Source organism: Tripterygium wilfordii, chromosome 10, assembly GCF_013401445.1.
Source record: "Tripterygium wilfordii isolate XIE 37 chromosome 10, ASM1340144v1, whole genome shotgun sequence".
Taxonomy (NCBI): Eukaryota; Viridiplantae; Streptophyta; class Magnoliopsida; order Celastrales; family Celastraceae; genus Tripterygium; species Tripterygium wilfordii.
Window position 1 is genome coordinate 57972 of NC_052241.1, and position 26448 is coordinate 84419.

At 37.6% G+C, this 26448-nt stretch overlaps 6 protein-coding genes and 1 pseudogene across 8 annotated transcripts; 3 read left to right on the forward strand and 4 right to left on the reverse strand.

Moving 5' to 3' along the window:
- Window positions 1-2220: 2220 nt before the first annotated feature.
- Window positions 2221-3866, reverse strand: LOC120007764. The gene is made up of 2 exons (XM_038858191.1): window positions 3041-3866; window positions 2221-2683 (listed from the first exon to the last, which is right to left on the reverse strand). Exons 1-2 carry the CDS (start codon window positions 3589-3591, stop codon window positions 2269-2271), a joined length of 966 nt encoding a protein of 321 aa, XP_038714119.1. The 5' UTR covers window positions 3592-3866; the 3' UTR covers window positions 2221-2268.
- A 3720-nt stretch (window positions 3867-7586) lies between these two features.
- On the forward strand, window positions 7587-11950 carry LOC120007630. The gene is made up of 4 exons (XM_038857987.1): window positions 7587-8442; window positions 8539-8732; window positions 11175-11249; window positions 11336-11950. Exons 1-4 carry the CDS (start codon window positions 7758-7760, stop codon window positions 11726-11728), a joined length of 1347 nt encoding a protein of 448 aa, XP_038713915.1. The 5' UTR covers window positions 7587-7757; the 3' UTR covers window positions 11729-11950.
- Window positions 11951-13226: 1276 nt separating this feature from the next.
- On the forward strand, window positions 13227-14029 carry LOC120006799 (thioredoxin H8-like). The gene is made up of 3 exons (XM_038856888.1): window positions 13227-13451; window positions 13547-13672; window positions 13762-14029. The coding sequence occupies exons 1-3, from the start codon at window positions 13317-13319 to the stop codon at window positions 13891-13893; spliced, it is 393 nt and encodes a 130-aa protein (XP_038712816.1). The 5' UTR covers window positions 13227-13316; the 3' UTR covers window positions 13894-14029.
- A 65-nt stretch (window positions 14030-14094) lies between these two features.
- LOC120006798 (dnaJ homolog subfamily B member 4-like) lies at window positions 14095-15851 on the reverse strand. The gene is made up of 2 exons (XM_038856887.1): window positions 15192-15851; window positions 14095-14714 (listed from the first exon to the last, which is right to left on the reverse strand). The coding sequence occupies exons 1-2, from the start codon at window positions 15662-15664 to the stop codon at window positions 14267-14269; spliced, it is 921 nt and encodes a 306-aa protein (XP_038712815.1). The 5' UTR covers window positions 15665-15851; the 3' UTR covers window positions 14095-14266.
- Window positions 15852-17833: 1982 nt separating this feature from the next.
- LOC120007095 lies at window positions 17834-19255 on the reverse strand (annotated as a pseudogene).
- Window positions 19256-21009: 1754 nt separating this feature from the next.
- On the forward strand, window positions 21010-22132 carry LOC120006993 (wall-associated receptor kinase 5-like). The gene is made up of 2 exons (XM_038857128.1): window positions 21010-21904; window positions 21995-22132. The coding sequence occupies exons 1-2, from the start codon at window positions 21067-21069 to the stop codon at window positions 22033-22035; spliced, it is 879 nt and encodes a 292-aa protein (XP_038713056.1). The 5' UTR covers window positions 21010-21066; the 3' UTR covers window positions 22036-22132.
- Window positions 22133-22331: 199 nt separating this feature from the next.
- On the reverse strand, window positions 22332-26331 carry LOC120006994. 3 transcript variants are annotated; one of them, XR_005470121.1, is made up of 6 exons: window positions 26216-26331; window positions 24746-24859; window positions 24211-24478; window positions 23489-23638; window positions 23168-23218; window positions 22332-22518 (listed from the first exon to the last, which is right to left on the reverse strand). XR_005470121.1 is itself a non-coding variant. In XM_038857130.1 (5 exons), exons 2-4 carry the CDS (start codon window positions 24827-24829, stop codon window positions 23490-23492), a joined length of 501 nt encoding a protein of 166 aa, XP_038713058.1. In that variant the 5' UTR covers window positions 24830-24859; window positions 26216-26331; the 3' UTR covers window positions 22366-22518; window position 23489. The 3 variants fall into 3 exon arrangements, 2 of the variants coding, with proteins under 2 accessions (XP_038713058.1, XP_038713057.1); XM_038857130.1 differs by lacking the exon at window positions 23168-23218 and having other exon boundaries at window positions 22366-22518; XM_038857129.1 differs by lacking the exon at window positions 22332-22518 and having other exon boundaries at window positions 22901-23218.
- Between the last annotated feature and the right edge of the window lie 117 nt (window positions 26332-26448).

Below are 26448 nucleotides of genomic sequence, written 5' to 3' on the forward strand. Positions count from 1 at the left end.
ATCACATATTCTGCTATTGTTTATGAATTAATATATCAAATACACCAGCACACAGCTGGGGAGACATTCACAACAGCCCTCTTACATACGAAAAATATTTAAAATACCGACATTGGAACTTGCCAAATTCCTTGGGGATTCAACCATGAGTTCCCTCGGCAGATTATTTGACACCATGACGATGTAAAAACTAAAAGGAAATGAGATCTGGCTACACCTACAGATTGACCATATTATACATGTCAAAGTTAAAATATCCTTCTAGTCAAAGGTTTTGGCCTAGTACAAAAAATCCTCCTCACGAACTTTAAAAAAAAGCAGCAGCAAAAAAGCAGTAATGATGAAAGTAACATTAGGAAAACACCAAGGGGATATGCCACACAGGAACAAAGATCATTCAATTACAGAGTTCTACAAGATATTGTTTCAATAACATTTAAGAAAGTGTCGTCATCTACATTACTTTAGATTGCTATGCCAAAAGACAAATATATATATATTTGTAACCTTATACCAAGAAAACTTAAACATTGATGAATAAATCCTTCAAATCATCCACCAAACAGTGAAAGGGGTAAAACCTCCTCGGGAACACCTAAGAGCATTTAGTGTCTAAACTACAACACAATGCAGAGTATACACCCCTTGGAACTTAGCCCCTTGGGCTCTTGGGTCGTCCGGACCCATATCTGGTAAAAGTGGTGGCCTGGTTGGCCCCACAATAGACCTCATTCAGCTAAGCATTCAATCGTTCAATTAAGTTATTCTGTCTGCAATATGGAACTTTTGCCGACTTATGAGGAGGTCTAGGATATTATTGTCTTTAGACAAAACCAGAAAGTTCTGTTTTAATAACTCTGATTCCTATACATGAGTGCATTCCTTCAAATAGAGAGATTCCCTTTAAAAATATGGATGGTACATCTATAACTGAATCCCTTCTTCTGTGCGGTTCTTCTTATGCTAATATTCCTATGGAAGCAGGAATAGTCAAGAATCTATCCATGCAACAATATATTTGTCTCTGTTGGCTGAGGAGAAATGGAGATATATGGTTTAACGAGGCTACTATGAAATATTTTGGACCCACTCTCCACATACTCCCTAATTAGGGCATTAACATACTTGATTTGAGTCTCAAAAGCAATAAGGCAGTACAAGTTAAAACTCCAAAACAAATTTCTATGCTGACCTAAGAATGCCAATGTACAAAAATTTTGCTTGGAATGAAATCCTAATGCAAAACAATTAACCATGCCAGGACCACACACTTGATAAATGAATAAAAAGTGTTGATATTTTATAAATCTTCACCATGAAGAGGGCATTAACATTGCTTGAAACTCAAGATCTAAAGGGAAGAAACTCAATCCCTACACTTGCATTCAACTTGATGCTACAAAACAAACATCAGGTTGCAGTGCAACTACTCAAGCTTCTTTGAGTAGCCAACTACTTACATTTGCACAGGGTTCAAGGTTCGATTCCCCACTCCCTTAGAAAATTAAGAATACCCTCATAACTTATCAAAAAAAAAAAGCCACACAAGTAATATTGGTCATGTGAGAATAAAATGCTAAGAGTATAAGAAAATTTAACATGGAGAAAGTTCGCTTAGGCAAGCATCCAGCAACAAAACTTAATTAAGACAGCGTGAACCAAAGAAACATTATTCTGGTTGTTTCTAGTATGAAAAATCCTTGCCAAGTATATCTAGAGATTCCCCAGTCCAATCTTTGCAATTAGGATGATCCTCTTATTTGACCTGTAGACTAATACTAATCTGTAAAAGCAAGGGTAGACAGTCCAATAGTCCATATTACTTGTTGTGAGGTATGACAATTTCATACTATAACAGCAATTAGGATCATTCTATCTCTAAAGTTTTCCCTTCGTTTTGTTTTGAGTAATAAGTAGTCATAATAGAAAAAAGGTTTTCATTATCTTAAAACAATTTAGAAATGCAATAGATGATTTTGCAGTCCACACGTAGTCATTCCGCGTCATGTCATTACGACATCTTCAATTGTTTCATGCATATTAGATTCGTATTGAATCTTTTTTTTTCCCTCAATTATTGCATTTATTTCTCTCAATAATTTTAGATCATTCGTAGACTTATTAATTGTAAGAATAAAAGCAACATTCTACACAAAAAACCAAAATTTGCGAGTGTGTGAGATAAGCACATACCAAGCCTAATCGGCAGAATATACAAACTACGCAAACACTCATTTTATTGCTGTTCATGAAAACATCATCTGAGCATCATTTTGAAGAGTTCAAAGACCTACTGATATTTCGAAGGATACTCCACATAAATGTGGATATAAAGAATAGAAGTACACCAGTAACAATAGCATATTTGAGACCGAGATTAACAAGCAAGTTTACCAGAAGTCCAGCCAACACAACACCAAAGAAATTTGCAGAAAAAGCCGGCCAGAATGGCATGTCAAGAACAGAAGCTATGATGGCTCCTGTCCATGCTCCTGTTCCGGGAAAAGGCACAGCCACAAAGAGCATCAGCCCAAGCCATTGGAATTCTTCCACAGGGCCAGCCTTCTCTTTGGCTCTCCTAAATAGCATGTCAAGGACCTGAGATGCATATTTGTTTTTCCCAACCAGAGATGAAGCAACTTTCTTCAAGTAGAGTATGATGAATGGCACAGGAACCATGTTTCTGCATCAAAGTACAAAAATTTGTGAACTTCAAAGGAACAATAATCAAGTGATCAACTTAACCCCCTTAAACACGCAATTACAAACCATCGAGTATTTCAAAAAAAAATCAACTGAAGGGTACATAAAAGCGAAAAATGACCACCAACAAAGCTTTTCTCAAACTCGATCCAGCCGATGGCACAATAGGGCACCCAATAAAATTTGCATCAGCAGCCTAAATTATATGACTGCTAGACAATCTACTGAAGGGGTTTAAGAAGAAAGAAATATTACATCCTTCAAAGCAATTAAATTGAAACGCCCAGATGGAAAATGCAGAACGAATGAGCATCAATGATGAGGAAATTAGACTAACCCCAGAACAGATAATACAGTTAGCAGAACAGGCTTGAGTTCCATCCAGTAACCAACAGGAATAGCTCCACGAAGCTCAATCACAGGAAGCGTAGCAAGAGCAAAGACCACAGCCTCATCAGGCCAGCCGGAGCCTCGAAGCGCGCTTGCGACCTTAACACCAAAGCTCGAAGCTTTGATAGAATCAACAACCGCATTAGCATTCCCTGAAGCGACAAACCAAGCGATTGAGAAAGTTGCCCAGAATACGACACAGAGGAGGTATTTGATCGGCTTTTCCTTGATGAATGGCACAATTTCATCGTCTTCAACCGAATCGAGGTACCTCTCCAGAGAAGAAGATGAAGCAGAAGAAAACACTCGTGGTGAATCCCTAAAATTAACAATAGAAAAATGGGAATTCTGAAATGCTAAGGAAGGCCTTGACTTGACAAGTGTAGTGGCAATTACTCTATCATGGACAATGGAGGGATGACCCAAAAAGGGTATAATCTTGAGATGCGATTTCGGGAAAGAGAATGAGAATGACAAGGGAGTGACAGATGCAGCCATTTGGAATCAATTCGGGGAAGTAAAGTCGGTGTGGCTATCACTATCAAATGCAGATATTTTGGCAGGGAAATTCTGTGTCCTAAGTCTCCCAAAAAAATGGATGGAGAACTGCAGAGTGCAGAAGGTGGTCTGTGGTTAATAAATTGAAATTGACTACAAAAGAGTGGACGAAGAAGGGCATTACCAGACGGAGGGAGGGAGGAGTCACCGAGGACGGCCGGGTATTGTTGACGACTTTTTGTCAACAAAAAGAGTGGATAGTGTGTATCCAATTAAGGAAGCAGCATGACAACAAAACAAGATAAGGAATAATGAGTTAGGTTGTAAATTAGGGTTACAGAAAGATACCCATGTTTGTACTGTTTGTAATTAACTTACACAAATATATATATATATATATATTTTTTCTGATTTCCTTACAATTACATCACTATAATTCTATAATCATTTTTCAGCCAGCTAGTCCAGACGGCCCATGACCCAGGCTACACCCGCCAGTCCAGTCAGCTGATGGCCCAGGATCCATGCTAGATTCGACAGGCCCATGGCTGGAAGAACTGCCAGCCAAAGACCTCATAGGTAAAATGGGCCACATCACGTTATCTCGGCCCAAAGTGCAATGTCTTGGCCCAGGGACGGAACCCGTCATCCGAAACTGTCACCACCGACCACAAGCCATTGAGCGCTCGACCATGCATCTTCATCTTGTCGCTGACATTGGCCAGAGCCGCTGATCACCTGTCTTCTCTCTACAATTAAACCCGAACGTACATAGCAAAATTTGATGGCAACATCAAATTAACAAAACATGATAAAGCGCAATGATATCTCTCTTATTATTTAATAATGGAAACAGAACAAAAGTTGAGAAACCAGTTATATTATTGGATAGAACATTAATCTAGCAAAATATACCTAACATGCAGGGTGTTCTTCCTAAAATTTTCAAAGCTTCAAGGTCAAGTCTAGCTCTATGAAATCATCGGTTTCCTTTGAGTTAGATGTACCGACGAAGGGGCGCTCCAGTTGTTCAATAAAGGGCCTGGCCCTGGTGCGAGGACTGGAAGGCTCTTCCATGATAACTTCATCTTCATGTTGAGTCTGCAGCCCGGCAGTAAAAACATCTAATGCAGCTCCAACAATAGTAACGTTTTCTTCTTGCAGCATGGATGGACCACCAAACCCATTTTCCACATACTGATCATGATGATAATTTGTTATATGAAAATAGAGGAGGTTTATGAGGGCTTGCAAGTTCATATAAATACCATCACATATTGGGCATGAAGTTGTTGGATCTTCTTCCGCACTGGGAGATCTAGGCCTTGGGTTCTGTTCAGCCATTTCGAGACAAAAATATCCATACATATTTTAGGCCTCAAGGGGGTATATGTAATTAGCTTCACTCGTATATTTTTTAGCTTTTACTTTATAAGGTAAGTTTTATTAGGGAAGAGCTCAAATGATAGTATACCAATTTGAAAATTTGGAATGAATCATAAATGGTAATGCTTTTTTTTTTTTCTAAAAAAAAAAATCCATTTCTAGAAGTTTAGGATACTATGTGCCTTCAGGTAAGTTATCATCATCTCATGTATAAATATAATGCAATTTTAAAATCATGGGTGGCACATATATTTCTTATATGCACTACAAAAGAGAACACATGCATGCACCTATTGGTCATAACCGTGACAAATACATACATAAAAACCGCGGATGATAAATTTTTCAGCGATTAGATATCCGCTGGTTATGAAATTGTAGCTAAGATTTGTAGCTGTGGTTTATATGACCGTTGGAAAAACTATTTTGAACGCGATTGTAATAAAATTCATGACTGCGGTTTCATAACCACATCTAAAGTTTTACCCGTGGTTATATGTGAGTGTGAAAGCGTAGGTATCATGACAAAATTCCACATAAAACGTGACATAACATTATTTATCTAATTTTTATCAATATTTTTTCTTTATAATTAGCTTACCGGCTTTAACATAACATTATATGTTAAGTTGGGTATTCACTCTCCCATCACCAAGAGATCATGGTTCTAATTGTGAGGGAGGTGGGGCTTTGCCATGAAATTAATAAGTGAAAACAAGGTCCAAAGCAAACAATATCTTAAGTAGGGTCTATGCCCAAATATTGATCAAGGGCAGGCTTCCAAGATTCAACGATTGAGCTTAGAAAAATCCTTACACCACAATCTATCTATACTATATATAAAAACAAGGGATCTAACCAATTGCTCTCTTTATTTGACACTTGGATAGTCTATTTGTAAGATTAGTTGCCACGTGGATTCATAAAAATTCTCTATTTCTCATCTTTAAAAAAAACTCAATATACATTAATTGCCATATTGAAATTGTATTTTTTTTAAAAGATTTATTTGCACATTCAATTACAGAACCGTTTAAAATCAATAATATAAATTACTCTTTAATTACACTATAAATATGAAATATGTAAAGTTATATTTATATAATTTTATAAATATGCGTATTATAAAATTTTAAAAATATATTTTTTAATCTCATTTAAAAAAAAATAACAATTTTGGTATGAATACTTTTAACATTTTACTTTAATGTAAAATGAAATCAACACTACCCTCTTTATAGAACAACAATAAAAATGTAAAATATAATAGAATCAATAAAAACCAAGAGAGATATATTGAAGGGTTATAACTTTTTGCCAACTAAAGACGAAAAAAATGACAATGAAATGTGATTAAAAATATCAAAAACACAAAGAGGATTTAATAAAAAAATAAATTTTAAAAAATAGTACAGTCTATAACGAATAATTAGATGACTTCAATTATATTTGATACAATTTCTCATAAATAATTATTAAAAATTAAATCGACCATCAAAATAATTACTCTCTCCTATAAAAAAAAAACTTGAGTAAAGAAATTGAAACAAAACATAAAATATGATATACAACATTAAAAATGAATGACGAAAACAATATCAAGACTATTTGTACCTCAAAGTTAACTAAGTACACCCCAAAAATCTAAAAAATCCTCAATCTAAAAACACCCCAATTGACCCTACCACATCTTTCCCTAATTATTCCATTCTCTCTCTTTATTCCCTTCATTCTCTTGACAGACCCTCACCCCTTAACTATGACGGCATCTTCAATGAAGCCTTCACCGGAATAATACGTGTCATCGGACGGAGACAAGAACCTTGATAAGGCTAGTGGATACGACTGATGGAGTGCGGCCATTGATGATGATGAATGAAGGTGAGGACAATTCATATGTGGTAGCAGACATTGTGACACAAAGGATGGCTTGGTGAGTTATGAGGTGAACTTTTATTCTTCTGAAGCTGGAGAAAGCAAAGAAGCTCTTGTTAAATTGGTAACATGTTGTGAGAGGTGTGCAGATAAGCTTCCCTACAAGAGGAGGAAATAGAAAGAAAAAATTGAAAAGGAAGAGAAAGGAGAGGACAAGAAGAGAAAGAGGAATGATAGAGCAAAGAGTGATGATGGTTCAGAGGATGAGGAGGCCCAAGAGAGAAGGAGAAAAAAAAAAAGGCTTCAATTTCAATTAGTAAAATCGATGATGATGATAATTTCGATGAATTTCTTGAAGGAATTTCGATATGAAAAGGAGGAAGAGGGTGGTGGTGGTGGTGGTGGTGAGGAGGAAGAAATTGGGAATTAGGGTTAAAGGGGTGTAGAGTGTGTTTTTAGAAAAATCGAAACAAAGGGTGTACACATAATTATTATGTTTTTGATTGAGGTTTATTTAGATTGGGATGTAGTAAGAGTGTAAATAGTTTTCATGGAAAACAAATATATGCACTGAATTCTGATTAATTTTCACCTAAATTCATCAAACTTTTGAGAATGGGATGGTGATGAATGACACTATTTATTGGGCAACGAGGGCATGTTATGTTGACAAGCCCAAACCCTATCCAAACATTCATAAGCATACAAAGTACAAACCCCAAGCCATATCCATTGACCCAATCATCATCATCAGACTCCACAGTCCAGTATTTAACCTTCAAGCGTCTCTCTCTTTCCACACAATCCTCCCTCGCCGCTTCGCCTCCCGTTTCCGAACCCTCATCTCAGCCACCGCCTCCCGGTGGTCATTCTCCGATCGCCTATCAACCCTACCTCTCCTCCCTATGGCGTCGCCCACTGCAGTTTCGGACAACACCGACGGACCTGTCCTCAGTGTCGTCAACAAGCGCCTTCGCGCTCTCCGCAAGAAATACAGCCGCATCATCCAGATGGAAGATTCCGTCTCCCAAGGCAAGCTCCTCAACTCCGAACAACAAGAAGTCCTCCGTTCCAAGCCCGCTGTTTCCGCCCTCATCGACGAACTCGAGAAGCTTCGGAGCCCACTTTCCGGGGCTGTCCAGGAGGAAATCAGCCTCTCCATCAACCGTCACAGCCACCAGCAGGCCGCCTCCAATGACGATGCTGTCGTCAATGAAAATCGTCATGGGTCTGAAAATCAGGAGCGAGAGAAGAGTTATGACGGTGATTCTGTGGTGGGAGATCTACTCCATCTTCTCTACTTTGGGTCCTTGTTTGACGTGAAGTCTCAGGGCGATTTCACGTCTACTATGTTGACTAGGACACACGAGAGAGGATGTTGTTTGACTTATGACTATGTTACAGATGACGCCACGGATCTGCTTGGGGAGAGCGATTTGGACTTGATTTCCAAGGTTGGTAGCTTGATGATTTCTCGGCCATTGGACTCGGGTCTCTCCCACAAGAACGCCTTGCAGCGATGTATCCAGCACGCCAAGCTTTGGCTAGCAAATTCCGACAGCCCGATTGAGCCCAAAGATAACGACACTTGTAATTACTTTTCATACAAATTTAGGTTTTCTTTTTTGTCTCTCAGTGTGGATTTATGTACCTTGTGCTTGATAATACTTTTATTTGGCCTGATAGATTCCGGTTTGAGGGAAAAGCTGAAGAAGATAATGGCCTCAGATTACTTCACTACTACCCCTGAGATGAAAGCAGTAGAAGTAGCTGCTGCTGCAGGGAATTATGCATCTTTCCATGTTCCTGTTCACGGGTCCTTGGTACCCAACTCTGTGCCAGTCCAGGTGGAAGTATCAATTGCTCAAAGTCAACAGAAGGTATAACTATGCTATGGTTTATCATATGACCAGAATTATGAGGTTGATGATCATTGTCATTTCTCTTATATTTTTAAGTTGATTGAGGTGCTATTGATTATTTCTGTATTGGTGTTGCCATGACCATGAAATGTTTGCCCGTGGTGATCAAGTCCTATTTGGGCATTTTACAGTACTTCAGCAATGTGAAATAATAAACTCTAGTGTTAAAGAGGAGATAAGGGATGCCTTCGTAGCGCAGAGAATGTCAAATACAGAACATTAAATTAGGTACATGAACCATGCATTTACATCATAACTATCACCATTTTTTATGATGTTCAAAAGAGTTGTCTAATAATGGAACAAAGCTGATTAGTTTTTGCCCTTTAGCTTTGCCTTTTCACAAGCTCAAGGCCCTTAGTTTCTCTTCCACCAAATTAGCCATTGCCCAACTCAACCCCGTAATGTTAGGAGCTGTTTTCCAAAGATATGTCATCCATTTTCTACGAAGAATGAGGTGCCTCACCTTTTAAGGTTGGCTTTTCACTGAGCGCATCTATTGTCTAAAGTGATTCCATGCTGAAGATTTTCTACCCGTAGGATTCTTTCCCAAGCTTCTTGCCTTCTTCAAAATAGCAAATTCTGTTGGAACATTGCTTTTCAAATTTGCTTCCAGTGTAAATCATTCTTACCACCACCTATGGGATAGATAAGAGTGCGTAAAATATCTTCACTTGAAATCCACCTCCTTTCCATTTTCATTTGATCTTTCAGCTGTTGTGAAGGTTAATTCTTTTAGATAGTATCAAAATAGGAATTGAATAGATCCAACTCCCAATCTGTGGTCTTTCTAATGGAGTGAACATGTCATGAATTTCTGTTATTATTGTGGTCTAACCATCTAAGTTATCAAAGACTATAGCTTTCTTCTTTTTCTTGCCAGAATGTATAAAACTATAAATTTGGGAAGGTGTGCTTGAGTGAAGAACTGAAGATGTCCCAGGCGCCACTCCAACAAGTGAACCTATTTGACTATTTCCTTTACCAACCACAGAGGAAGCATTGGAAACCCAATTCTCGCAACAAATTTTAGTTTCATTTGGGCACAAACACCGAAAGGACCCCCTGACTTCTTCAAAATCCATTCATTGGCCTCCATCCTTTATTTAGCAGCACAGTTTCCTTTCGTAAAGGCTTCCTTTTGATAGAGAACCACCAGAACCATTTGGCCAGGAGAGCCTTGTTCAACAACAATAGAGATTTGATTCCCAAGCCCCCATCTCCTTTGGGAACTTCACACTTTCTCATCAGACAAGATTCCACTTTTATCATCACTTTCTGTGCTGGCAAGTACCATGGTATAACTTATCAAATATGTATTTTGACGAGGCCCCACCAGTCTAGTGGGGGATAATGTTGGTTTTACTCCAATACAAACTTTAATTGTTGCTCTGTCCTTTTAGCATTCTTATGAAAACCTTAAATTTATTAATTTTATATCTGCTCACATGAATTTGGATCTTGTTCTGAATGGTATTTATTCCATGACTTAGTTCGCAAGTGTAAGTGTGTAACAGTTTTGGTTGCCAATTTTAGAAAAAAATCATTTGTTGCGGGACTTCGAGTGTCTCATTGCTAGGTGAAGTGATCACTTTTATGTTCTTATAGCGTATCTTGATATTCAGATCATGCTACAGTGCTACACTAGTACACTTATGTCTGTTTCTGCTGTCTTGACTTTGATTGCTTGTAAATTTGTAATCTTAGTCAAAATTCATTGGTGTTTTACTTCTGGACCTTTTGTTTGAGATATCATGTTTTACTTGCAGATATTGTTATGTTGTAAATGTACATTTGCATATTCTTTTCTATTATTGAGACCTGATTGGATGTGCAATTTGGACTTTCTTGGGCCAATATATTTCCAGGAAGGTTCTTGTTGGTTCCCTGAAATATTGTTCCAGCTTGAGTTTAGTAAAATCTGAACGATAGTTGGCTTTTGTGATTTTATTATTGGTTTCATGAAATATGATCTATTTCTTTTCCCTCCCCCTAGCTTTTGGAGTGTGCATTCTCTTTTTTTAGGCATGTCTGGAATCTTTATGGTTAAGATTGAAGGTTTTCAGGCAATTGTGTTAAGTTTCATGCTAAAACCATTTATGAAGAGGGAAGAAGAAGGGAAAAAAAAGAGTGGAGGTGCTTAGGAAAGGGGTTCCCTGTTGGGAGCTTAAAATGAGAATGCAAACGAGAATGCACGGGATACTGAATGATGGTGGCAATGTCATGCCTGGGATATGTTTTGTCTTCTTTTAGAGTTTGTTTCAACTCCATAGAACTTAACACCTGATTTTGCATTGGGGAAGGGAGAAAACAAAGAAGAGGATGGGTGTTCGTGAACCAATATTTGCTTGTTCTTTGCATTAATGTGTTTTAATATTTCGTTATCATTGGCTTTTGTAGGATGAATACCCTGCAAATTTTCATGGTCATGAAGTGGGTGACGATCAATCTATTCCGGCTGAGGAATATCAGAAGGTAGTTCCATTTGACATTAAGATTAAATCTCAGTCCTGGAGTAGTTGTAAATGTTTGTTTGAATTTTAAAGGGTGCTGTTTCACAGGATGAGCCAGAGAATGAAAGTCTTAAAGAGGTTGCTTTTCAAGACATACCAGAAGCAGAATTGGAGCAAAGTCAAAGAGAAATAGAACCTAAGGAGCAGCGGTACAATCCCCGAGGGAACTATCAAAATCAAAGAGGTGGCCGTGGTAGTGGGATGGGTGGACGTAGGGGTTATTCCAACGGCCGTGGAGGTCGTGGTGGCAGGGGAGTTGGAGGCTATCAGAATGGTCGAAACCAGTTTTATGATCAACCTGGAAACTATTATCCGAGAAACTACTATAACAATAGGGGAAGAGGCAGCAGCAGGGGTGGTGGGAACCCTTACAACAACAATGGCTCTGCAGCTCATGCAGGTCACAACACCAATCCCACTGATGTCGGAGTTGCTTCCTGATGTCATATTTTGTTAGGGGGGTCTTGTTGGGTGTCGTGTTATCAGCTCCCTTGGTGGGTGATGTAGTTCCTTCCTTGCATTCCATGAACCATTTTTTGAGTTGAGGATTGTTGTGGGTGAGTGCATCATCATTATTCAGGACACCCTCTTTTTTGTAGTTCAGATGCTTGATGTCTTTAATTAAAAGCTCGGAAATGGGAAGAAGAAAAAAGCTTAGATACATTTGTTTGTGGGCGTGCCAAATACATATAAACCTTGCTGTTTGACTCTACCTTTTGCCTCTTACCATGATGTGATCTAGGCGATGCAAAAAGAGTACACCTTGAGTTTCCGATGCGAGCATGGAAACACTGGGAAGCGACACGAGAATAGAAGAAACAGAGAGGTGAAGAAAAGAATTAGGGAGGTGAAGGGAAAGAAAAGAATAAAAGCTCACTTAGTTTTGAAAGAACCTTTTTTTTTCTTTTTCTTTTTCTCTTTCTCTTTTTGTGATTTGTCATATATGACATGGATTTTACACCTCATTTTTTATTTTCTTAAAATAAAAACCACGTCATATGGATTTTAACAATAATATGAAATTTAAAATGCAACCTAGAGGGGTTTGTTTAGTTCAATAAAAAAGTATAGGGGGGTTTTTTTTCAATATTTATATCTTCAATTAATATGTAGAAGTAGTTGACGTTTAAAAGGCCAGTAGACAGTCATTCTTTCTATACATATAGATGAAAACAAATTTGAAAATAAGCTCGAAAAAGGGGAAAAGGAAGTGACAATGAGCACCACCTCCTTTAAAGAAGAAAATTTTACTTCTTTTATCTTCCGCTTTTGAAGGAGGGAAAAAGTTAGAGAGGGTTTTACGTGAAGAATCTAGTCATTATTTTTTTGGCGTGCACACAAAAAAAAATTACTGTCAATACTATAGTTTGCAAGCAACACATGCTAGACAAACACATGAAAATTTCATACGCAGACTCGAGTTGAGTAGTAGTAGTCGACCATGAAAAGTAAAGAAAAAGCCACTTCCACTTTGTTTTCTTCCTTTCTCTCCACGCCCTTCTTTTTTTTCTTTTTCACAGTTTTCATTCCCCTCTGTAAAGCTAAAATGTTGTGAAAAAAGAAAAATTAAATGATCATACACAGCTGTAAAATGAATTTGGCAAGCAAAAAGAATTTGTATGATGACAAACAAAAAGAATTGATTCTGTAAATGGAACCCAGCTCATGACGCCATCAATAGTCCATTAAAACTAGAGCTGCGGACAGCACTTCTTAGCTTTCTAATTGCATGCATGTTTAGATGCAATTCTAGCATGACCTTCTTGTGTGCTGTAAGCCTGTAAGAATATTTCTATGCGTAAAAAAACATAAGATTGAGTGAGCAAGTAGTGATGAAATTTTGAGTGGATGTGGATCCATCAATTCTCAAACGAATCGAATCTTACCCCCCAGCTAGTCCCCAACTAATGTAGTACTTGTACTTCAATTCCACTCCCAACATCAACCTATATATAAAAACCCTCTACCATCACATCCTTCAACCATTCCAAAAATTCCCTATTGAAGCTTGTCTGCAACAAAGTAGAGAATGGAAGCTAAGTTGGCATATGAGCGTGGGAATGGATTCTCGCACAAAAGGGTATCGACATCTATGGTTGTCCTTGTGCATTCTTTGGATCTATGGAAGTCCTACATTGCTGCCTCCAAACTCAAAAATAAGCTGGTAAATCAAATCTATCCACTGTTGGCTGTTGTGATGATCATATCTGTTCTTTCTTCTAATGAATTGTCTTACAACTTTCTTTTTTGGTGGTTCAGTTGGTGATTGAATTCACTGCTACATGGTGCGGACCATGCCGATACTTGGAACCAGCTATGACTGAGTTTGCTGCTAAATATAGCACTGATGTTGATTTTATCAAGATTGACGTCGACGACTTGCCGGTAATACCCCAGCAAACGACTAGTGACTGATCTGACTTTGTTTTTTCATTTTCAATCTCTCTCACTGATCATTTAAGTGAATGAAACAGGTCGTGGCGCAGCAATTCGAAGCAAGTGTACTCCCGGCAGTTGTACTGGTTAAAGATGCCAAAGAAGTTGATCGCGTTGAGGGGGTCAAGAAAGATGAACTGCAGAAGAAGATTGAGAAACACAGGAAATGATAGCAGCAATACAGCAATACAGCAATCCAGTACCTAAACCAATGTTTATTTAACCAAAATAAGACTAGTTCTGCACTTTCTTCGTGCTGTGTTCTTCCATATTTGATAATAAAATTTTACTGAAGTTTCTGCAAAACACGTCAGACATTTCTTCTACTTCAACAGATAACAAAATTCACTCGAAAGTAAAATCATGAGATATAGGATAAAACTTTTCGATACTTTTATTCATAAGGAGTAGAATTACAATGTAAAATTAAAATTAGAAAAATCATAAAGAAGGATAAGAAATTAAGTTAGTAGCTACCACTGCTTCAAACTTTTTTTTCATCCTAAGCAAAACCTATTTACTTTCTGTCTCTGGATAACTGTGTTAATGAATGTTCGCCCCTAGAGCTGTCTGTAGATGAGATTTCTGCAATGCAGTAAGCCTTGATGGAAACACAACATCGAATATAATTCTAAGGTTTCCTTTCTTGCTGGGTTCTTTAGAGATGGGCATTCCTTCATTTGCGGCGACCACCACATGACCGGGTTTAACAATATCCGGGAGTGGGATGGTGAGATTCCTTCCATCCAAGGCTGTCAAATTGAGGTTCTTCCCAGTTAGAGCATCCAATAAGGTTATTCTCTGATTGACCACAAGGTCATTTCCATCTCTCTCGAAAACAGGGTGGGGTTCCTCATCCACTTCAAAAATAACATCAGCTGCAGTGATGCCAGGTTCTTCGTTTCCTTTCCCCGGAAAAGTGATTTTCGTGCCCTTCTTCCACCCAGGTTTGATATCTATCTTTACCACTTCCTCAACAATCTTCTGCTTACTGCAAAGCAAGATAGTTACTTGGATATCAAGCTAAAGGAAAACAAAAACACTATATCCTGACCAACTGCAACTAATAATAAAAATAAATCAATGGAAGCAAGAGCCATACATAAAATTCTACCTATTACTACCTACTACTCATCACCAAAGTTCACTAGCTTAATTTTTACAGAAAAATGTATCAGCACCTGATATAATTGTTTGTAATTTTGAAAACATTCAGCCATCAATGCTTTACAGTTACTCCCACAGCAATCCACTTCATCAAAACCTTATCATTGCAGACAAAAACTCTAATTTTCCGCAGCAATGACCATATATAGTAAGGACACTAAAATAGCAAAAAAACCCTAATTTATCAAGTACTCCCAAAGCACACTTCATCCATAACCTTATAATTGTAGACACAGAGTAAACCCCTAATTTTCCTTACTAATCAGAACGAAAGAAAAAGAAAGAAAAGAAGAAATCTTACCCTAAAACATCATAGACAGTGCGTGAGATCTTTAACCTCTTACGAACACCCATGTAGAGCTCCTCCAAAGTGCACGGCAGGATGCGCTCCAGGGCCGGAGCTTTCTCATTATGCTGCGGCGGTGGGGGGTTTCCTCTCCCTGTTGCATCGAATCCCCCAAAAATCTCCTCCGTTTCGTCGAAACGGAAACTGTCGCGGCGGCCGCAATTTCCCTTAGAGGGAGGAGTAGGAGGCGTGAATTCAGCGTCCTTGAGACCTTGCTCACCATAGCGATCGTAGATCCGACGCTTGCGCGGGTCACTGAGGACGTCGTAGGCCTCGGAGATCTGCTTGAATTTGGCTTCCGATTCTCTCTTGTTGACGGGGTTTTTGTCCGGATGCCACTTCATTGCCAATCTCTTGTAGGCCTTCTTCAGGTCATCCTCATTCACATAGCGCTCCACTTTCAGTATGTCGTAGTAATTGAAGCCCATGGAAGCAACACTGTAAGTGAGACAATGGGAATTTTCCAAATCCCACCCAAAAAATGATGGGAAGGGATCCGACCCCCTCTTGTGCTCTGCAAGGGTATTAATGGTCAGTGTTAAAATATGACAGTTTTGAAGCGAGTGGGATGGGTTGGTACCTGGAACAAGAAGAAGAAGAATAAATTGGTTGTGTATGTCGTCGTTGCAGTACAGAGGATTTATTTTTTTTTTAAAAAAGAAAATTAAGGGAAGTTTTTATTTGACAGCTCCGTGACGATATTTGATTCCTAATAAAACATTTCGAGTTCATCAATTTTACGGGCAAAGAAAATTGAAGGAAACAAAAAAAAGGAAAATGTGATTAATAAGAAAATAGGAAATAATATTTTCTCTCAACCAAAATGAATATGGGGCTCCAATTCCTAACTTCAATTTTGACTCAAATGCTCTCAAAAAAATATTATTAAATTAGATTATTTTTTTAAAAATGACATTAAAATTTAGGGGTAATGAATTAGATTTTTTTTTCAGAATCTAATATATTATAACAATATAAATATCAAAATACTTAATTTAACAGTTTAATTCATAATTTAACTTAATTTAGAGGGAGAATTGGAGCAAAAATTAGAGTTAGGAAATTAGAGCATCTTATCTCTAATGAAAAAAATATTATTTCAAATTAATTGCTAAGATCCTCATCATCGTTTTTCCCTGATCATTTTCCAAAGTAGTTTCCCTAATTAATTCAAATTTTATTTTAAATATTAATCACAATTTGTTATTATTGAAGGGAGCCTGTATATTGAAGGTAACCAATAAAAACTAAAAAAGAGTCAAAACGGTGGCGGTTAAGCTTTTCAAGCGTGACAGGCATGTCAAGCTATCGGAAAGTAATAGAACGTGCAATCAAGTAGCATGGAGTGCGGGAGAGTATGGTGACATGTAGGACTGAATCTGGTGCATTGCACCGTCCACAGTCCACGGAACGGCTAATAGAATCACCTGGTACGTAATGGGTGTGATTGGGAGTGATTTGTATTTTGGTGCTGTGAGGTAAGGTGTTGTTAGGTAAAAAGTTGTGGTGCTGTGAGGTGAGTTCTGTTGACAAAAAGCGTTTGGATGTGTGATAAAAAAAATTATGATGAGGTGAGTTTATATGCAGTTTAACGTTTGGATGAACAAATTTGAGGTGAGGTGAAGTCACAATGAATTATGAAATTTGTTCAACTTTTTTTTTTTGATAAGCTTGTCCAAATCTATTTATAAATTGTAATGAATGATTTTACCAAATGTAATGGGATTCTAATTTAAATTCTAATATCATTAATATATATTAATATTAATATAAATATAAATATATTGTGATTCCATTGAACTACTAACCAAATAAAAAAAAACATTTCACAGCTTAAATTAATTTTTCTAAAAAAAAACCATTGAAAAAAGATCTCCTTTCCAAGCGGGCTCTTCCCTTTCCTCATCTCTGACTCTCTCTCTCTATTTCCTTTCTTCCTCGCTGTACTTTCCTATCGCCGTCTTCTTCGGCACACACATCTCTCTGTTTTTCTTACTTATTAGTTCTTTAATTTTTTCGATCTATAATTTGAACAGCATGCTTTGGATCCATAATCAACATTTTTGGTATGCGATTTGCAGAGCTAGTCTCGATTCTTGGTTGCTATTTGAACAGCAAGTCTAGATTCTGGGTATGTGATTTGAAGAGTGAGTTTCGATTTGAACGAACTTGACCTGAAGTGTGGATTGGAGAGATGAGCAGAGATGGCGAGGAACACGTAAGAGGACACAAAGGTAAAAAGATATCCGTATTTGACGGAAATCTCCGTGTTTTTTAAGTGAAACTCCGTTTTTGAAAACTCCGATAATCCTTGAAGTAGCTCCTCCTCGCTTCGACTTCGACCGATAATTTGTGCGGTGCATTGAGACGGAACGGATAGCCAAACATGCGAATCATCGGAACGGAGGGTTTGGACGCAACAATCTGCATTTGAACGGAGATAAACGGTGCCCCAAACGGGCCCAATAACTCTTCATAAAACGACACCGTACGTCCACCTCCCACACACAAGTTACTTGTTTGGATGAATCCATTTTCACCGTCCATTTTGTGTGTTTTTTAATTATGCATTAACAAACAAACAAAGACATGTTCAGTGACAGAAACACTAAGCATTCTGATCATTAATGGAAGGGAAAAAATAAAGCACTTTAGATAAGAAGAACAAACTCCAGCATATACTGAACACATAACAGAGACATCTACCCAGCAAATACAAGAAGGAAAATTCCATCCAATCTATTGTTCTACTAGTTCACAACAAATTCATTAATTTGATGGAGCAACAGCTGATTTCATCTTGGCCTGAAGAACCTTAGCAAACTCTGCGAGCTTGTCAGTCTCAGGCATAACATCCTTCACTGCAGCATGAGCACAAAACCTCTCTTCCCAATCTGTCAGATTTGGGGTTTTGGTTTCATCAAGCAGTTTCACATCATTTATCTTCTCAATCACTCTAAGCCACCCCAAGAAGCTCCCAAATGCAATGTCCACAAACCCAATATCATCTCCTCCAAAGAAAGACTTCCCTTTGCTGCAATCCACAAATGCCCCCTCCAATAGCACTAGTCCTTCTTCCACTTGTAAAAATCCTTTCTTCTTCTCCAGCCCTCTCAGAGATGGAAACCACTACATTCAAATTCAAAATCACATCAGGAAAATATATATATACACACTGAAAAAGACGTATGGATCAAAACTGGCGTGTATGAGTGCCGAGTGCGGCAAATGGTCGAACAGTTGGTGTGCAGGGCAAGTCACACTTGACTACACCAAAAAGTAAGAATTTTTGGATACCTTATCATCAATATAAGCAGCCCAAAATCAAGCGATAGCACGGTCATAAGGATGAGAAGGAAGAATTGAGGAGCCAGAGGACCAAGTCTCGTCAATGTATAGTACAATTAGGAGAGATTCACAAATGGGTTTGCCATGGTGGATGACAACAGGGATTTTCTTGTCCACAGGATTTGTTTGGAGAAGAATCTCACTTCTGGGTGAAAGGTTTTCCTCAATAAACTCATAATCAACAGATTTGATGTTTAAAGCAATTGTAGCCCTCAACACAGATGGGCTTGGCCACACACCCAGAAGCTTCAAAGCACTCTTCGCCATGACAACAATGAATTGCGTTAGCAGATTAAGGGTGTGATCGTATTAGTATAAGATTTGTGAAGTATGAACGCAGGAAGTGATTGAGAAGGAATCTTGTTTTCTGATTTATAATAATATGTATCACTTCTTGTCAAGACAGGGCTGAGCTGTGCCTGTGATGGAGGATGTTGCTCTCTCAGTCCCCACTAATGCCAAGAAAAATGTGTCATCGATGACTTCGCCATCAACTTTAATTCCTGCACTTTGTGCCTCGTTGTTTCATCCGTCCTTGCGATTTGTCGCCACATTTCAAGAAAATGAATGCATGATTGCTGCAAATATGCACCTGCTGTCCCGACGTCTAGAGTAAATGTCCGGACAGATCGACTAGTATGAGCCAAACAATCCATACCTCACTCCAAGGCCCAAGCCCATCAGTCTAAGCTCTTTCCGAAGTCAATGAATCCAAAATTGGCATCACGCGATCGACTAGTATGAGCCAAACAATCCATACCTCACTCCAAGGCCCAAGCCCATCAGTCTAAGCTCTTTCCGAAGTCAATGAATCCAAAATTGGCATCACGCATTACAATTTGATTTTCTTCGTCAATACCCTAAACTTTCTTTTTTTTTTTAAAGGCCCACAGGCCACACACTCTAAGCCATATTTTTGTCAGGCCACACACACGTTAAACCATGTCCGAGGGGCATGAAGGCCACCACTGCGGATGGAAAACTACCCAAATCCCAAACCCCTGGTGAGAATAGAACCTTGGACCTCAAGATCCTGGACAGAGAGGTTAACCAACCAGGCTATCTCCTATTCTCAACCCCAAACTTACTTTTGTCCGTCAAACTATTGATATTTATGTAAACTTTGTTGTTTTATTTCAACCCCTGATATCCACAAAAGGATAGTGTCACCCTTGTTTTGAGGCTAGTGAATCATACTCTCTTTTCCTTTTTCCTTTTTCCTTATTTATCTATTTGCGCAATCATTAAAAGGATTAGATTAGTGATTTAAAATTGGAAATACATTATTGCCACCCTTGTTTTAAGGCTGGAATGGACGGGAATCTTTCAAATAATAACTCATTCGACAAAGTTGAATTAGTGACTTAAAAATGAATAGGGAAATTTTATCTATACACCACCAATATATTAAGTCTATACCACTTTTTTAATTTTTGTGGTTTCTAAAAATACCCTAATATGTAATGACATATAAACCCTAAACCTAAATATTTAAAAGAAATATTCATTATATATTTTATTGGTGATTACTAAGTTTACACCATTCCAAAAAAAACGTAGTTTTCATTCCAAAAAATGTTGTAAAGGAGATCAAAATCGTAGGGTTTAGGTATATCTTCTCATTCTCTTTAAAGTTGCTCACACTCACTCACCAATGTGATAAAGCAAAAGTTCATCTTCCTTATTGTGATTGATATTTGAATCTCTGCATTGCAGACAACAAGATCTGCTGAAGAAGCTAGTGAAGTTAAACCCAAGCGACCTAGAGTTTCAAGCCCATCCACTAAGGATCATTCATCCCAAGTTTCAAGTGATCCTGTTTCCTAAAATGCCAAGACTGATACTGACGGGCAGGATATGAACAAGTGTATACTCTCAATATCAAATAAAGCAGAAGGTCATCAAAGGTCGATCACGACAAGAAAGCAAGTACCTTTCCAGATCGAAGGAGGTAGGAGATGAGAGTAAGGATGAAAATCCTGTCAAAAGGTTACTTGGGTTAGCATATGCAAGTTCTGATGATGAAGATTGAAGAAAGAATGGTTTTTTGCAGTTGACTAGAACATTCACCCATTGTTGTTTTCTAGATCGGAAATTGACGACGAAACTACACTTGAGAAATGTCAGGGACGAAGAGGTGCCGGATATGGGAAATCGGAATGCTTGGTCGTTTGATTGGGATGAAAATGGGGTGGAGAGAAAAGTGAGATTCTTGAGTTAAGTGTGTGTAAACTTAATACATATTTTTGTAATAATGAATAAAGTAAGGGTAATTTAGACTTTTCACTACAAAATTATGTGTACCCTTACCATATTTTTTAGTGTAAACTTATCATGTTTAAAAAGTGATGTAGACTTAGTATAGTATATATAAAATTTCCCAAATGAATAATAATATAAAGTTAACATTCATCACCTAGCTTGCTTGCTTGTTCACGTATATATATACACACACACTTCATCACTTTCTACACAGCACAAAATGAAGACCACAACTTCTCTCCATGTCCTCTGCTTCCTTGCTCTCATCTTTTATCTTCCATCTCTAATTTCAAGCCAAGCCTGCCAAAGGACCTGTGACAAAATACCCATCAATTACCCATTTGGCACCGGCTCTGGCTGCGGCGATCCACGCTTCCAAAAATACTTTAACTGTGACCAGCAAAAGCTCATCTTTACCACCCACACTGGCTGCTACCCAGTCACCAACATAGACTATGCTAACCAAGTCATATACATCTCTGATCCCTCCATGTCTACTTGTTCATGCACACAACCAAGCAAAGGCTTTGGCCTAGACTGGGATGCTCCATTCTCTTTTCATGATGACACTGTCTTCACTCTACTTGATTGTTCAATCGCTTCATCACCTATTTATCAATCAAATGCCAGCTCTGTAATTCCTGTGTGTGACAAAGAAGGCACACCCATATGTAGTTTTTTGTACTCTTGCAGGGCAATTAGCATGCTAAGTCTCCCGATATCTACCTGTTGTGTTTACACACCAGTCGATCTCGGACCGGCCTTTGAGATGGATTTACAGAAGTTGCAATGCTCTTCGTATTCCGGGTTTTATAGCTTCAGTGGGCAGGAATCTAACCCTGATAACTGGAAGTATGGGATTGCATTGAAGTATAAGTTTAATGTGTACAATGACTATCCCAGCTCTTGTGCAGATTGTGAAAGAAGTGGTGGCGCTTGTGGTTACAGTGGGAATTACAATTCCTTTATTTGTAATTGTCCCAATGGGATAAACACCACATCAGACTGTGTCTTCTCAACTTATAACGATGCTTTAAAGTTTCTCCCATGGCAGAGAGGTAAGTAGATTCTTCAAAAACTGGTTTTTTTTTTTTTTTTGTTTCTTTTTTTTAAGCTTCAATATTCTGAAAGTTTTGATATTGATGCAGGGATTTGGTTAACTTATTTTATGGCATGGTTCATGCTTTGAAGCTTGCCCTAGACTTTGAAGATCATGAATAAACAAAATTTACAACCTACAAACAGCATATGTTCTGGAGATACAGCATATGTTCTGGAGATAAAATTGTCCAATCTGACAGCCCTAAAGTTCATGTCCACTTTATGCTTTGTAGAAGCATTTTTTCCTGGTTTGTAATGTATCTTCAAATGTAATAATTTTACGAATTAAGGAGATCAGTTTTCAATCTTGTTCCAATTTCTGCTTTAATCAAAACTTCTTGGTACAAATTTCTTCATGGTGATGAAACAGCTTGTAAAGTGGAACTCTATGCTTATGGAATGAACATTGAGCATTAGAAACTAGAGAATAAGGTTTCTTTCTTTTGAGTAGTCTATCCACTAGGAGGGAATCACTTTCAAAGAAAATGTTCTTCCTTTAGCACTACTTTTTCTCAGCAAGTTCCAGAAAGCGATAAAGAGAGCTAGCTTTATACCCCAAACTTTTATTCTCCTGCATTTAGCATCAGGCATTTGATTCAAGGTGCGCAAACAACAATGGTAAGAGCAAGCTAGCGTGTTACAACAAAAGAACAAGCTTGAGAAACTCCCCAACAGAGAGTGAACAAAAGAATGCAGTTGCAAAATCTTCAAGCTTTCCATTAAGAAGCATAATACAGTAATATTGCCATAACAAAAGAAAGGACACCATCTACAGTGACAATATACATTCCAAGATACTATATGCAAGGCCAAAAGAGGACAATCTCCTAACGATTAATACAGGATAATTTATTATCTAAGTTGGTGCTTTAAACTTAAAAGGTCTCTTTGTTAGGGCACAATACTTACCTACAATAGTATCTATTAAAATATTCTTATGATCACACATAATATGATAAGCTTATGCATGTCATTCAATTTTCACAAATCAATGCACGAAAACAATTTATAAATTTTGAACACCATACCTTGAGGATTAAGAACAATTAATAAAAGGAAACTGATTAAAGTCCACAATGAAGTGTTCTGAACCTCCAGACCAGACTTAACTCTACGAACAAAGTGCATAACATAACAGACTTCGATATACATTCAACTACTTTGTTCAGATGCTTTATTGCTACCATAGTCTTCAAAGGGAAAAAGCAAACCAGACTTACTTTCTGCAACGACGGACATTCCATACATAATTGAGCAATTAGCCATTACACCTACATGTAAATAGAGTCATCTAAGATGAAGTAACATAAATGCCAGAAATCTCATTCTCAAGAATCAAGATTAATAATGTGATATAGTATAACAATGAAGCAATCACATGCCATGTATATGATGAAATAAACCAAGGCACCAACTATTGCACTAGCTAAAAGCATGAAACACACGTCAACTTGGTTGGATTATAGCTAAATAATGAAATCTGAGGGCTAGTAAATAATTTTGAAAAATAAATAGACACGAGATAGACTATCCAGCCTCACCTCACTTTGGTTTGTCTGTTAAGGTTACAAGAGATCTGAGCACACCAGGACCTATCTTGTCAGACAATGCACCTTTTTCGGAAATCAAAAAGGACTTTTCCTTCACAAAGCTTTGTAGTTTCTTAGCTTCAAAATCAACACGTTCTTGGTCTGCATTACAAGAAGGGAATGATTGAAGTAAATCTCAACATTGAATGGAAAAATATAATTAGTGCTGTAGATCCTCTTAAGTTCAGTATTTGTTTCGTACGCCAGAATCTAATTTGCAAGAAGCATGTATTATCTCAGTAAATGATTCTTTCAGCTTGCATACACAACAACAATCCGCAAAATAACCATCGAAAGGTCACATATGACATAACGCTTCATTATTTAGTACAACTAAAACTAAGAATCAACTAATGGCCTTTCAGCAAAACAACAAAGCACCCAGTTGTTAAGGCAAAATAGCCATCCCTATCATGTAGACCTTTTAAGAGAAAAATCACAAATATACACTGATTTTTTTTCCCACGGTTCGAAGAGCCAAGAGCGCCACTTCCAGTATATTAATTATAATCAATTTGACTGAATTTTGGTGGTCACATTTCATGTATGGCATACGAAGATTTCTTATTAAGCTCACATTTGATACATGAAATCAGAATATTTCGTTAGCGTAATGTTTTTTTTTATAAGTTACAAATACAATTGCAATAAAATTAAGAGCTCAAAAAGAAAACCTTTCTCCAAGATGGTGTGGGAAGCATGGAATGGAATCATAGCAAAGACATCAGTTCCTGGAAACATCATCCATGTGCACTCACTTGAGTCATGGTTACCACATGTTGCACATACCTCCTGCACCAAAGGCCTTGATTCAGGTCCTCCAATATCCTTCATTATCGACTCAAAGGGAGATGGAACACTAGATTTTGTAGTCCTAGCCCTCTTCCTCAAAGCAGTTAGTGCTTCCCTGTTCTCATTCCTAACTTTATCATTTTCTAGCAGCTGCAATATAAAACAGAAACAACAATTAGTTGAACACTTCTGCAGTTCTGCTTCCATTCATCCAACATTGTTTTTGTTTAACCATGCTGATAAGCATCATTCTCAGTATAAACAGGCCAAATATGTTTATACTATAGAATGGATGTATGTTTTAGAAGTATAGAGAGAAGGACACAAAGATTCAGAATATCAGTTTCCTTTTTCCTCCACATTTCTGCAGTGATAAAGCAAAGTGAGTCAGTTTTGAAATATTTGTGCCCAAATCACCTGTGTCCGGGCTAGAAGGAGATGCTCAGCTTCAGTTTCAAGCTCAATTAAGCTTTGTTGGAACTGCTTCATAGTCTCGTTCATTTTGGAACACTCGGAATAGACCTTTCACCACTGGATGTATCACCACAAGATATCCGTTATTATCCCATCATAAGAAATGCAAGAGAAAATCAAGTATCCTATATTAGCTTTTTAACAGCACAGTGATTCAAACAAATTCTACCCAATTAAAGTTAGTTGGAGTTCCACTAAAATAACGCCACATAAGAATCAGCAATATTTTGAACAAAGTCCAACCATTTCAAAACTAGATGTAGTTATAGACTCTTTTGCATGTTAATGTATTGAAAGAAGCAAGAACTAAAAACCTTTTAATCAGTAACCGTATCAAAACCAAACTTCAAGCCAAAATCATGTCAGACTGAGTGTTTTCAAAGCGCACTAAAAAGTGTACCCTTTAAAGATGCAAAGTGCAAGCATAATAAATTCAATAATTATAAAAAAAATATATTAATAAAACATAAGCATAAACAATTAAACATTAGGTCAGATAGGGTATATCATATTATCATCATACAATTGATACCTTAGATCAGAGCATGTGAATAAAAAATAAGTTTAATGAAAGAGAGAAGTTTAATGAACAAGCAACAGAGACTGCGTGGAAAATGAATTGAAGGATTTTATGTTGAATGAACAGTTTTTGGTTGAAGCAAGGAATATAATGGACAATCTCCATTTGGTTTTAGCATAGAATATAACGGAAGAAATTTCATTTCAAGCTTATCAAAGTCGTATGCTCCACAGATTGTAAATTAACCAAATAAATATCGAAACACATTGCTCTTCCATCCAATTTCCAAATAAATAACCACAGCAAAAACACTAGTGGTGTACAGCAAGGTATTGAGGAAAAAAAATCAACCATCGCCAATAACAGCTCTAACACAAGTGCAGGAATAAAGAGAGAATGCAGGTCAAGATAAACCCATTGCATCTCTTTGATCCATGCATATACTTTGAAGATGACAAGCCTAAATTTCTGTTTGAACAAACCTAACCCCCAATGTCCTATCTGCTCAGATATATGGAGTTTTACCAAGAACAACAATGTGGACTCTTGAGGACCCAAAAAGGGTTTTCTACAATTTAACTCATTAAGTTGCTTAAATGAAGACGCTGTAAAACAAAATTATATCCGGATAACAAGACACCAAGGAGCAGAAGCAGAAGATAAAGCTTAGACTAGTCTCACAGAGGAAGTTCAACAACACTTAGTGATCTTTACACCAAGAAACAACAAGAAATCTAAACTTGAGACTGAATTTCAGAAAGGCGCATACAAAAAATCTGATACAAAAGACCCAAACTCGGTAGCTATTGAAATTTCAGAAACTTAAAAAATTGCCTGACAAATTCCAATTCCTCAGTAAACAAAATCGTAAAGAAATTAACAAAGAAACTTACCGATTCGCAAATGCTTTGTTATCGACACAGGAGGAAGAGGGTGGCTTCACGGGAGAGAGGAGCCACCAGAAGGCGAGAGAGAGAGAGAGATGTGGAGTTTTTCACTGGTCCCGTCCAGGTTAAAAAGGGGACAAAAAACCGTGCATATACAAACCGTTAGATGCATGATTGTTGATCTGAGCCGTTCATCAATAAATATGATTTTTTAATTTGACAACACATATTCACGTGAC